At 38.9% G+C, this 13,488-nt stretch overlaps 1 protein-coding gene across 2 annotated transcripts in view; it reads right to left on the reverse strand.

Moving 5' to 3' along the window:
- col14a1a (collagen, type XIV, alpha 1a) overlaps nucleotides 1–13,488 on the reverse strand; it is a 114,857-nt gene that overhangs the window by 60,784 nt on the left and 40,585 nt on the right. For both annotated transcript variants that reach the window (XM_079343187.1, XM_079343188.1), the window contains exons 15-21: nucleotides 13,074–13,200; nucleotides 10,238–10,377; nucleotides 6,910–7,042; nucleotides 6,484–6,519; nucleotides 5,051–5,193; nucleotides 2,778–2,910; nucleotides 1,556–1,678 (exon numbers count right to left, since the gene is read on the reverse strand). In XM_079343187.1, coding sequence (XP_079199313.1) covers nucleotides 1,556–1,678; nucleotides 2,778–2,910; nucleotides 5,051–5,193; nucleotides 6,484–6,519; nucleotides 6,910–7,042; nucleotides 10,238–10,377; nucleotides 13,074–13,200 — 835 coding nt within the window. The remainder of the gene's footprint in view (nucleotides 1–1,555; nucleotides 1,679–2,777; nucleotides 2,911–5,050; nucleotides 5,194–6,483; nucleotides 6,520–6,909; nucleotides 7,043–10,237; nucleotides 10,378–13,073; nucleotides 13,201–13,488) is intronic.

Below are 13,488 nucleotides of genomic sequence, written 5' to 3' on the forward strand. Positions count from 1 at the left end.
CAATCTTTCTTGAACAAATACATTTTTGGCATCTTTAATAGGGAGTGGCTGTAAGTCTGCAACCAATCACATCCCCCAACCCAGAAAAACAAAAAACAAAAAACAATCTGCTGCATGACAGTCTCAAACATCCAATATGCATAAGCTGCTATCTACTTCTGTCCCTGTCTCAGGGAGGCATTGTTAAAAAAAAGTGATAGACAACTATAAATGATGAATTTGTCACTATTATCACTGAGCTGCTTGACGCTTTGCTAATATATACTGTATACACAGACCTGCACAAATTCATGCATGCACTCACACACACATCCATGTGGCAGCTTTTCTAATCCTTTTATAAACACGAGCTAGCTGTTCCAAACAATAATATCCATGAGTCCAGACAAAAATATGCACACAACCACAAATTCACACAGCCCCATTAAAGCACTACAAAGATCTAATATTCAGAAATTAAATTAAGGCTTTTTTTCCCAGAAAAAAAGTCTACAAATTGATTCATAAAAAAATATGGATCCCACAAACATAAAATACACAGAGAGGATGTGAAAAAGCAAACAATTCCATTACAGGGAGAAGAATATAATAAAGCAGGAGTAATAATTATCTTTACAACATACCGCCCATTGTACCAATGCTTAATCAGAAACAGACAGTGTATTTTTTGTTAATGTCTCTGTCTTTTATTTTGTGTATTTTTGTTACATGAGGTCAGTTTATATTAAGAGTATTGCAGCTTTTTAACAGTCTGTGTGTGCGTTTGTGTGGAGGCATTTGCACAAACAGGCACTATTCTTCCATGCACGTAGCCTACCGAGGTTCTCACAAAGAAAACAGCATGCTGACCAAATATATTTCTCTTCATCTTCATTTTTAAGATCAGAAGAATGGAGGTTGTCTGCTAGACACTGTATCAACAGCGGCACAGTAATTGTGTTTAAATGAGTTAAAACAGACGTGGAAACTATAAAGAGCCTCTTATTGGAAGCACGAAACAATTAGCACCACAGAAGAAAACAGAACAGTGAAAATGGGCTTTTGATGGCGTTTCAAGACGCTAAATAAATGAAGAAAAGGGTAATGTCTTGTTTTAGCTCTCGATCACTGGCATTTCCCTTAAAACCTCAAGCTTTTCGCTGTTAAAAGAAAAACTAAGAAGCCTTAATTAACATCGAGAGAGCAGGTTTGCTTTTAATCACAATGCCCTCATCCCAGGTTTGTGTCTAGTGGGTCCTCCCATTAAAAGCGGATTAGTATGTTTGGACAAGCCTCTGTCCCACCCAGACCAAGAAGTACACACTAAAACTCTTGTGAAGGAAGCCAGCAGGCTTTAGCGTGTATGTGTAATGAAGGGATGTGTGGGAGGGAACACACACAAGAATAGGAGTGCCTGTCTGTCTGGTTTTTGTGTTTCTAATTTTTTTTTTAAATCATTAAAGGCAAAAAATAGATCATCTTGAATAGCCTTTTTTGGATTACTGTTTGTTTAGACAAATATTGTCAGGATTAGCATCATTGCATGCCCATGTGTGGGTTTTCTGTGTGTATGTACCGTTAACAGGCTGGTAGACAATCCTGTAACCTGCTGTAGGAGGCTGAGGTGGATCCCAGGTGACTCTGAAGCGGTTGTACCATTCTTCTGACACACGTAGATTTCCAGGTGACGAGAGGGGCACTGTGAAAAAATACACAAAATAAAAAAAACACACAGGGGTCTTCCCCGAACATAACTTAAAATGGGCCTGTGTAACCCTCAGGTAAACAAAGAAAAAGTTCTATTGAGATCACGTCTTAGTCTTTAGTAGACTGTCGGCTGTAAGAAGAAAGAAATAGATGCATATAAGCATATCTAAAGAGGACGAGTGTGAGCTTTGATGACAGCTGCTTCTGCTCTTTGTTTTCTGTCAGGTTTTCTTTCTATACTACAGGCACATTTGAAATTGGTACAAAAACATTTTGAAGTTGTGCTTCAAAGGTTGAGAACGATTTACAGCTTTCGCTCTTTGTTGTTGTTCACAAAATAAACACACAAGGCATTTCACTCTGTATAAATTTGTTGATATTCAGTTCAATATAAAATGATGATGTAATATTACAGTGTGTTACATAAATGATAGTAGCATTTCATGTAGTTTTTCTAACCAGTGCCAGATTTGGCAGGATTTGAGTTATCACATGGCTATAATTTCCGACAAGCCCCTGGTAAAATAGAAAATCATGTCCTATTGTATATCATGCCTTGAGTTATGACTATGCTGCTTTCTAAGCTTAGAGGTTTTGTGTTTGCAATAAGTTATTGCACCCTGATCAAGAAGAATAACACATATTGTTTGACATTGCAATTCACAATCCCCGCAGCTCATGAGAGGTAATCAGGAGAACAGCTGAGAAAATCAATTAGATCCCTACGAAATAATTCAATCGCCTCATTAATGAAATACACTGATGTAATTTTGAACAGTCTTTGTTAAGGCAATTAAGAACCCATTTATATTGCCATCGCTCTAATTTGCAATTTCCAACAGGATCATAGATGAACATGAAATTAATGCAATGCAAATGAACACTCTGCCCGTGGCAATAAAATTCACTTTCATTAGCTTACAGATTGGTCAAATGTGTTCTCCCAAAGTGGGAGCTGCATCTTTGTAAAAATGAAAATTGAGTTGACCCCCAGTGGTAAATAATTCATAGCAGCATATGTGTGTGTGTGTGTGTGTGTGTGTGTGTGTGTGTGTGTGTGTGTGTGTGTGTGTGGATGTTCTAATGCTTACATGTGGATCCCAGGACAGAGACACTGATGCCGTCTTGTCCGTCATAATACATCGGTGTGACTGTGACTTTGTATTGCATGTCTGAAAGTAAAGACTGGAGCAATGCTGTCCTCTGACCTCCAGGAATAATCATCTGAAAACACACAAAGCAAAAAGAGAGAGAGAGAGCAAGAGAGAGAGAGAGAAACACAAAATTTCAAAACATTTCAAAAATAAATACAAAGAGTAGAAATAATTGATGAGTTCTGAACACTTAAATATATATATAGTGTTCATATAAATATTACGTGCATGTTTGTATGTTCCCTTTGCTTGTAAGTAAATGCTGCATACAAACACACACATACTCTGGAATGCACAAACCATGTAGCAGGTTACATGCACAGAAATTGTTGTTTTCCTTTTGGGGATTTTAGTGACATTAAGGGGCAAAGATTCCGGCCAGGATTAATTTGGTGAAACAGAAAGTGTTTGCACAACGAATACCTGAAGGGATGTGAAACTCAACTGCTCAAGAATTCTGCTCACTTTCAGTTTAGTCAATAAAGTCAGTTCAGGCCAACAGAGAAGGAAGAAGAGGTAAGAAACACCTATAACTGCTATGGTTTGATTTAGCAGTATAAAAGTTTGTTTTTCTGCATTTTACTTTACTTCAAAATAAATGCATTTCTACAGAAAAGAACCTGCATATATAATAAGGTGATCTATGTGTAACAGCAAGAAAAGAAACTTGTTAAACTTAATGTTGTTGTTCAATAATACATATGAATAAAGAAGCATACTTAAAGCAGATGAATGATTGAAACAGCAGTTAACAACACAAATATCTCCACTCAAGGTTAAGTTTTTGCTTTTATTATCACGACTCTTCATAAAATGCTGATTATGCTGAGGGCATTTATTGTCCTCAAAGGTCACATTTCTATGAAAAATTTACTGTATAGTTCTTTAAGTATGACACAAATCTCTTTAGGAGGACTGTGATAAATGTTTCAAAGATACAGAACAAGCTTTAATTAGGACTTTTATAAAATTACTTATTCATTATTTTGTATTTGATTATTGCTTTCATAATCATATGTCCCTGCTATTAGTAGCGAATGAAAAGTGTATCTGCCTGTTCAGCAAGACTTCAACATAAACAACAGCAGAGATCAAATTGTCATTGTTGTGCTCAGAGCACCACTCCTCAGCCAAATGTCAGCCAGCCTGCCTGCTGGGGGGGGGGGGGGGGGGGGGGGTGTAGGTGTGTGTCTGTGTCTGTGTGCTAAGCGAAGGCCAGGTGAATCTGTCACATTGAATGAGAAGAGAGGAGCTGTCCACTCTGACTGCGGTGCTGAAACTCCTTCAAGTCCAAGCCTTCAAGTCATACATTTCTGAATAAATAAACCCACTTCAAATGACACCTGCAGATTTATCTTTTCTGTCTTTCTCTCATAACCATCAACGGTTGTTTTGCTACAAAGTTTTACTATTGTTTCTTTTTCCTCCTCTCTTTGTATCTTTTGCTTTTTTTACTCTGCCCTGCTCCCAGTGAGGTAAATGGCTGCTGAAAAGATAATGGAATGTCTTCTGGCTTGGCCTGGCCTCTCCATCTTCTATGGCTCTGACACCACATTGGGAAATTAAAACAGGAGGGAGGGTGAGAGAGGGAGAGGGGAAGTGGCGAGAGGGATGACTAGAGGGAAGGAAAACAAACAAAAAAAGAAAGAGGGACAGACAGAGAGCAGTAGAGAGGCTAGGTGTGTGTGTGTGTGTGTGTGTGTGTGTGTGTGTGTGTGTGTGTGTGTGTGTGTGTGTGTGTGTGTGTGTGTGTGTGTGTGTGTGTGTGTGTGTGTGTGTGTGTGTGTGTGTGTGTATTAGCGATCAGGGTCAGCACATGGCACTGAGCTCAAGGGCTCTTACCAAAGATAGAGGAATCAGGAAGGAGAGACCAAGTGGACCGGTACTGAAAGTGTAATCAGTTTTTTGATAGAAGCAGATGACCCAGCACTGACCGCTGCGGTGCCATCCAGTTGGCTGGAGTTGTGTAATAACAAGGATCTTCCTACAAGCAACTGCAGTTCGGTCTATTCCAAGTAATCACAGATCCCAACTCCACAGTCGAGAAGTTTGTGTGTTTATGTGAGTTTGTTTGAGAACTACAAAGCCCAAAGTGTGGCAGAACTGTAAAAACGTGTGAAACATAGACAACAAACTATGTAATATTAAAGGAAATTTGACCCTGATTATTTGTAAATTATGCCTTTATAGTAATAGCAACAAATACTCACAGATGTCTCTTTTTCGTCACTGCTGAGGCCAACAAAGGAAACCCTGTAGCTCCTCACTCGGGGGTCTTCATGCTCCCACGATGCCTCCAGACTCTGAGTGGTCTCATCATTCAGCCCAAGGTTTCTCACAGCCTGACGTGCCACTGTCACACCAGAACACAAAAAACAGCTGAGTCTACAGTAGGATTTATGTAATCAAAATTAACACCAGATCTTGACTTAAGCAACGTTTATTTTTGCGATATTTGAAATGTGCTTTGGTAAACTGGGGATTAGAAAAATGTCAGTCAAAATGGCAGCATGCTGAAAGAAAATCAAAAAAGTGTCTGTCAATGTACCAATGTGCTCTGACAGCTGAGATGGGCTGGTTGATAAAAATAAAGTTGCAGGAAAATCAGGCCTCCATACAGCTTTTTCTAAAACCCCAAAAATACTATTTTGATTTTGAAACAAAGCAGTTGTTTAGTTTGATTCTTGTTTCATCAGTCTTGATATAAACAAAGTAACGTCCAAGCAGCCCGGAGTTGATATAAGTCTGAATGTAGGATTCATACATACTGCAGGTTTAGACCACCAGCAAGTTGCTTTTTCAGCTTACTGGTGATCTTTTAGTTAACCGCTTTTGTGTATTCCACAGGAGCTCCTCTAAACAGAGCAGATGTGCTGTGTCTGGTTTAAAGTGTGTAGCATAGTATGCAGAGACTTAAGTCAAACAGACATGTTGCTTTTTTAGCTTTCAGACCTGTGAGTAGAGAAGCTGATTTTATCAGCTGAAGCTTGACTCTCACACAAAAGCACAACAAAAGAAGACCACCGTGTGGAGTTTGAGATGATTATGTTTGAACTACAGTCTTGAGTTAATGCCAACTTTATTCTCACAAAGAGATCTTCCAGAAGTTGTACATAAAGCGAACTCTGCTTGAGAATTTAAACAGTGTTGTAGTTTTGCATTCATCAGCCATCGTCAGATCAGTCAGTGTGGAGCATTTTTAAGGACTCAGTAATTCCTGTTTTGCTTCTTGAAACTAAATGAGCAACAAAGACAAAACTGTTCCCGGGGATCTTTCTGGAACTTTGGTTGCACTCGGGCCTCATGAGCATGCAGTGTAAACTGATATAGCTTTTCACATTTCAGTGGTATTGGCCTCTCTGGAGCGATGCTTTAGCTTCAGTCATAATTAAAACTTGGCCTGTCTGCACACCTGGAGAGTATCTCCAATATCATGTATCGTTTTAACTCTGGCTTCCCAATGGACAAATAGAAACCCTCTGAAGATTTTAAAATGATGACGAAATACATTTACATTTATGTCCAGTCTTTTTCATTTATTTAAAGCAAGTCATTGAAAGCAAAACGGACCACTATTAAACTGTTGACTTGTACAATATTTAGGGAATCATACTGTTGATACTTTCACAACAACACTTCTTACCTGTGGTTGTGGTAGCAATAGTTGTTGTCTCGGCCACTGGTGAAATACAGACAACATTAATATGTTAACATGATAAAGCACTTATCAACAACTCCCTGTTTCAAGAACAAGAGGTAATTCGACAGTCACATATAAAACATTATTGTTTGTAAAGTATAATTGGTTCATCTGCTATAAACAACGATAAACAAAATGCTGCAGAGGAGCTCATTCAAAGGGTTTCTGTGAACAGACTCGTCTGGTATTCTCTGCAGACACTGGCATACGTTTAAAACCTTAATGCATTATATTCCTTTCCCTCATTAATCTTATATCTGGAAAAGTGTTGTAGCCTATTGACTACCGGTAGATAAGAGAAACACAACCAATGCCCAGGTCAATTCCAACACAGCTACATATTCTGCAAATCACTGAAATGTCACTTACATGTGGTGTCTATAACAGAGGCGGTGTCACTCTCAGATTCATCGCTGAATATGGCCGTTAACATAACTTCATATTCAGTGAAGGGACTCAGGTCCCTCAGGCTGTATCTGTTATCACTTCCACTCAAGATCACCTGCACAAGAAAAACATTAATGTTACAAGTGACTTTCTACAATGTCCTCTTAAATCAAATAATTCTATTCCTTAAGAATGTTACCATTTCTGTCTGTATTTTTAAATGGCCAAATATATGTGCTGATTTGTCAAGTACAATTAAACTCAATTCAAACTGAACAACATTATGTGAGAATGTTTTCTGTTTGATCATTTTGAGTGTAGTGACTAAAAGCTGCTTCACCTTGTTTGCTTCTGACTCTGGCGACACTGAGTAAACCTCTTCCTGAGGATCTAAGTGGTCTGGATTTTTTATATATTTTACAAGTAGAAGTAATGTAAAAATAGTAATGTATTTAAGTCCAAGATCATTCAATGCTTTATAGACCAGTAGTGAGATTTTAAAGTTGATTCCTCTGGCACACAGGCAGCCAGTGCAGTGATTGAAGCACAGGTGTAATGTGCTCCACCCTCATTGTATTGGTAAGGACTCTGGCTGCAGCGTTTTGGACCAATTGCAGCTGTCGGACTGATTTTTTTTACTGAGGCCTGTAAACACACTATTACAATAATCCAGCCTGCTGAAAATAAAAGCATGAACAAGTTTCTCTGAATCCTGTTTGGTCAGAAAACCTTTGATTCTTGGAATATTTCTCAGATGGAAGTAAGCTGATTTTTGTTACCACCTTAATGTGGTTGTTGAATTTCAGGTCTGAGTCCATAATCACACCCAGATAGCAGTAAGTAAGGTCTTTTACCAAACTTTTTGTAAACCTAGGGTTAGGGTTAGGGTTAGGGTTAGCTATGGCTAACTATGAGCCTGATCTTTTTACCTGCTCTTTTGTAATGTTAACAGACAAAGAGTAAGGTCCTTTCCCAGTCAACACACCCATGCGGGGCCCATCTGGGTCAGACATGGGCTGGTGAATGAGCCCAGCTGGGTCCTGGTCAATTCTGTCCGGGGGTTCCATGGTGGGCAAGCCCAGATGGGCTCAAGGTGGGCATTACATAGGCCCTAGCTTAGACCCACATGGGCAACCCGGGTTTCTCCCATCTGGGGCCCAAACTAGCTGGCCCCATGTGGGATTATTATGGGTCCCTGATGGTACCCATAAGGGTAGTAACCATTATTATTATGGTCTAAGCTAGGGCCTATGTCATGCCCACCTTGAGCCCATCTGGGCTTGCCCACATGGGGCCACCATGGAACCCCCGGACAAAATTAACGATGGCCCATTCACCAGCCCATATCTGACCCACATGGGCCCCGCATTGGTGTGTTGACAGGGTCTACTGCCCACCTAATGCCCATGTGGGGCCCAACAATGAAGTCCACTCTAAAACCATGCTCATACAAAGCCCAACCAGCCCAACTGAGGCCCATATGGGCCCCAACTGTACATGTTTGCTGGGTGGTTTCAAACAATCCTGTCAACAGTTCATCCCACACTACTGTGTTTTACATGTATTACAGTAGTTATAACTTTATTTGCAATAATAACAAAAATATGTGAAGAAACTTTGAGCAGTCTGACACAAGTATTTATAGTGTCAGTGAAATAGCAGACGTTCAGAATCAAGGCAATCAATGAGCTTTAGTAGACAGAGCTGCTAAAAAAAACAAAAAAAAACAAATCACCTCAGTGCTCGTTATTTCAGTCATAAAACCAGCAGGAAACAGTGGTGCATAATTCAGATAGCTGCAGTATATGAAAACAAACTTGTGGGGAATTCACTGTAAAATAAATCTGCTATCATAGCAATAAATATAATCAGAGTATGCAGCACTTAAGTGTACTATGCAATGTTAAACAGAAAAGGATGTAAATAAAGCCACTGGAAGATCATCATAACGTGAGGTTTTCAGAAATGAGCTGCCTTAAATGAACAACACAGACAGTTGGATCAACTTCTGCTGAAGGTTTCCAAATGTCCACTGTAATTTGTACAACACAGAAAGGAATCTGACCAAAGTAAATACAAAGAGGTCATCAAAAGTACAGCTTGCGTCCATAGAGAGCGACTGTGAAATTGGAATTTACTGTGGATGGCTCGATAACTGTATTATGTGCAAGAATTTGCCTCTTTCAGAGCCCTCTGGGGCATAGTTGCATGCAAATTTCACCAGTGGGGGCGGCCGTTTGTGCTTTCACCAGAGCAAGTGCATCTTTAGTGATTCATTCTCTTCGGATTAGATTTCCCTTCATTTAGTGAAACATATCTCCTTATCTGATATCATTGTCTGCAGCATTTTGCCTGGATAAAAGGTGCATACATTCTATCGACTGATAAAGAGTGAAAAAAGACCCCAAACCTACTTCAAAAACATATAAGCAAGACAGGAAAACAAAAGATGCATGATGCATAAAAAGGATCTCATAGATTATTGTTAAATTTTAATCTGAGTAATCGTTTTCTCTGTTTGTGTATCGATGCCTGCATGGCTGTTTGATTGTATTATGTGTAATCTCCTCTCGGATGTGTAATGGAGAGCAGACAGTGGCGGATGGTCTGTGTGTGTGTGTGTGTGTGTGTGTGTGTGTGTGTGTGTGTGTGTGTGTGTGGTTGGACATGTGTTGAGTATGTGGGTGAGAGACAGAGAAAAGCTGCATGTATTACTTTCTTTATTCTGGTGGAATTACCATCCCACCTCTCCAACTCTCAAGAGAGTTATTTTCAGCTCTGATGGCTTTCAGTAAACACACACACACACACACACACACATACACACACAAATGCACACTGTTTTACAAACCTATGGGCTCTATCGCTTCCACCCAGCTGTCTCTAAACCCCAGATCATGGTAATAAAACACCCAAGCCATTAATTTCTAGATTTATTCAGCCTTTATTTATACTCTGTTTAGCCAGGGGTTTTACCAGCGACCAGTAGTGTAGTTAAGCTTATGTGCATGTCTATGGAGTACAGGATCCCTGTTATCTGGGCACATGGAGTGCAGCCACTTCTCTCTCTGGAAACAGAGATAAAACTGGACCCCTGGCAGAAACCATGCTGGTTTTCTATCTTTTGATGCTCAATTATAAATTGGTGTTTTAATTTCCAGTTTAAGGAAGAGAAGACACAGTTGTACTTAACTTGTACTTACTTTTCAACAAGAGTTACAAGGATGGTTTTTACAAACTAATTTGACAAGCTTAAAAAACATCTTTGAGAAAAGTATTTTGAAACAAACACATTCGCACATTTATTTACCTCTTTTGTGTCACCACCTGTGATTGGCGCCCAGGAGAGTCTGTAGAGGACGATGTCACTAGCTGAGTGATCCCAGCTGACCTCGAAGCTGTCTGTGTTGACATCACTGGAGCGCAGGTTTAAAGGACCAGGAACAGGAGCTGAAAGGAAGAGAGGTTTTTTTGTGTGCATTTAATTACATATTTATATTGCCTTTTGCTTAACTGTTAATTCCATTTTGAATATTTGAATTCCCCTTAAGTCATAAACCTTTCCCATTAAACTCTGTATGAAATACTTACTGTTCTGGTTTAAGAAACTTATTCCTGATTGTCATATAACTAGAACAAGATTTTTAGGGCCCGAACTTGAACTTGAACAAAAACTGATTAAAATGTTCAAGGTCATAGGGACTGGTGAAAAATTTTATATTTTTGTATTTTCGTAAAAAAAAGTTCACAAAATGGCTCTAGGGCGCCCCTTTTGTCGACGCGCAATTGTTTTTTTTTTGTTTTTGTTTTTTTTGACTACACAAATGACAATGTTTTTACATGTCAATCATGCCCAGACCTAAAAAAGACCCCCTGATTTCTTGGCTGTAATGTTGACAGGAGCTTGTCCGAAAGCGTTTGACGCAAACTCAGTGTTCCAGACATGTTGAACTATTACATTGTGCTCTGCAGGTTATTTCATCAAAGGGCGTGGTCATGGCGTGTGTTTAAACTTGGAAGGTTCTTTTTGCACATTTTTGAACAGTAAATTGCTCATAAGTCTGCCATGCAGAATTCAAAATTTACCAAATTTGTCATGTATGATACAGGGTCTCTTTCCTGAATACATCCATTCTAAAAATGTCTGTATTACTCACGGCGCCATCTGTTGATAACAGAAAGTTAATGCTTCTAAATTAGCAACAATTTTGCTAATACAGCTACAAAGTACACTGTATACTCCTCAAAAGGATTGTAGACCGTCCTAATACCGTGGCCAATGCCATACTACTGTTTCAAGATCAAACATCTACATCTAACGCTTTCCTGATACAGACACGTCTCAAAGGGAAGGGGGTTTTTGAGGGGCATAATATTGTTGTATGATGTTTTTAGTTCTACATGCATGACAATTTTTACACTCATTAACCAAGTCAGGACCTACCCTCTTACATCCATAGTCAAAACATTACAGGAAGTCTGTCATAGTTTTTTGAAAGCTAAAAAAATGGCTCTAATTCGCGTTTCACAGGTCACCTATTTGAAACAACTTGTACATCCAATCATTGCAAACTCAGCATCAATTATTTCTAGACATGTTGAAGATCTCAGCTTGTGCTCTGCACGTTATTTTGTTAAAGGCTGTGGCCACGGCGTGCCAACAAACTTTGATGTCTTGGCGCACCCCTTTTTTAATTTTTCCAAAATGCCTCCGCATAGGTTTTTTTCCTGCATGCATGACAAAGACCTACGAAAAAATCCTCTGGCACCCATCGTTAAAATCCAATAGGAATACCAATTTTTGCATTTTCAGGGTTCCTATTTCAACATACTTTAATGAGACCCTGAAAATTTGCTGTGCGGTTTAAATTTTTATTGTTATAAATGCTTATATTCGCAAAATATGAAAATCAACATCCCTTCTGATTGCAAAAAGTGTCGGAAGCATCTAGATGTGTGTGGTAAAAAGGTGAGAGTTGAAGCCCTCATGAGGACCTTTGGTTTGAGTCCATTTTGGCGCCCCCCTGTGGACAACCTCTAATCTCTTTGCTAATTATGTCCTCACCATGTGTACATAGGGTTACAAAAAAACCCATCCTTCTCTCTTTATTCTCATCGAGAAATTGTCAGTAAAAAGGTTTTCGGCAGTATGTGGTTAATCATTACATACAATGCTGAGCTAGCAGAAATGGTAACATACATTAACAACTGACTCCATATGAATACTAAGTCTGACTGCTGATGGTCTGGTTTGCTTATGTGGGTTATAAAGAAACATCAATATTATTTTCTTAATGTTTCATAATCATCTGAAAATCCTCACAGGCGCTTTAAATACATGTACTACGATGATACGCTTACTAAACTAGAAGTAAGTATAACCGTTTCTTATTTCTGTTTCTTGGACATTATTTTACATTTCAACAACATGTTTGTACAATACCAGAGCTCAACTTTATTCACGCAGGACCGTCACCATTTCCTGCTTGTCCACTCAGAAACTGCTGACTCACTTGTGTTTGTTCATTAACCTCTTTTAAAGCTGCTCCATTGAACAAAGTTTGCCAGTAGACAAATAAAAATCAACTTGGCCCTTTAATGTCAGTAAGTTTAAAAGTTGCTGGCCAGAAATATTTCTTTCTGCTGACTCTGCACTGGAGCCCAAGTGATTGTTTCTTAAAGGGATATTTCAACAAATCAATATCTGTTAGCATGACAGAATAGTAAGGGACAGCGAAATGACCTTTTAATGTTACTCTGCTATTATGCTGAGGTGTAAATGAGATGGGCAGGAAGCCAACAGAGCAGAAGGACCACTAAAGGTAATAAAATTCAACAGTGTTTGGCCCTAAGAGAGAAATATTCTGCCCCCTGAGGGTACGGATACATCTAATTTCAAGAAATTGAGGCAAAATGTCTTAATCAGAGATTGGAAAAGGACGTAGAAAATCACCAATTTGGAAAGGAAATTGAACAATAAATGTAAAAAAATGCACTTAGCTATGTTCTATGGAGACAACATATGTCAGCTACTTCTGTTCATTTTCAAACTTATGGTGTGCAATGTGTCCGAAAAATAATTTTCTTACTAATTAAGCACTGTTTATTCTAATGCATCATCACAGTCATGAAAGTCAGTTTCTTACTGGTTGTGAATCCATCTGTGAGCGGCTCTGACTGGCCCTCATCATATAAGGCAAATACAGCCACTGAGTACTCCATCAGAGATGATAAACCAATTAGGTCAAAAGTGTTCCCTGAGGTCACGTCCACCTGCAAACAAACACACGTGGACACTTGACATATCAACATGAAATATGTATTATTACAAAAATGCAATAGAAATAAATAGATTTGTTTTACTATATCAACTTTATGAAACTGTGATTTTATTAGCCATTCATTCAAGCATTCCAGCTAATGCAGTGACACAAACACAGACACACACACTTTTTTAGCTCATACCATCATGTCTGTGTAAATGCAATACTTGTTACTTTTCAAGGATGATCACTGTTCAATACTCATTTTAGTTTGACCTTCTCAGAAAAACAACAATCA

The sequence above is a fragment of the Symphodus melops genome (genome assembly GCF_947650265.1).
Source record: "Symphodus melops genome assembly, chromosome: 5".
In the NCBI taxonomy this organism is placed as follows: Eukaryota; Metazoa; Chordata; class Actinopteri; order Labriformes; family Labridae; genus Symphodus; species Symphodus melops.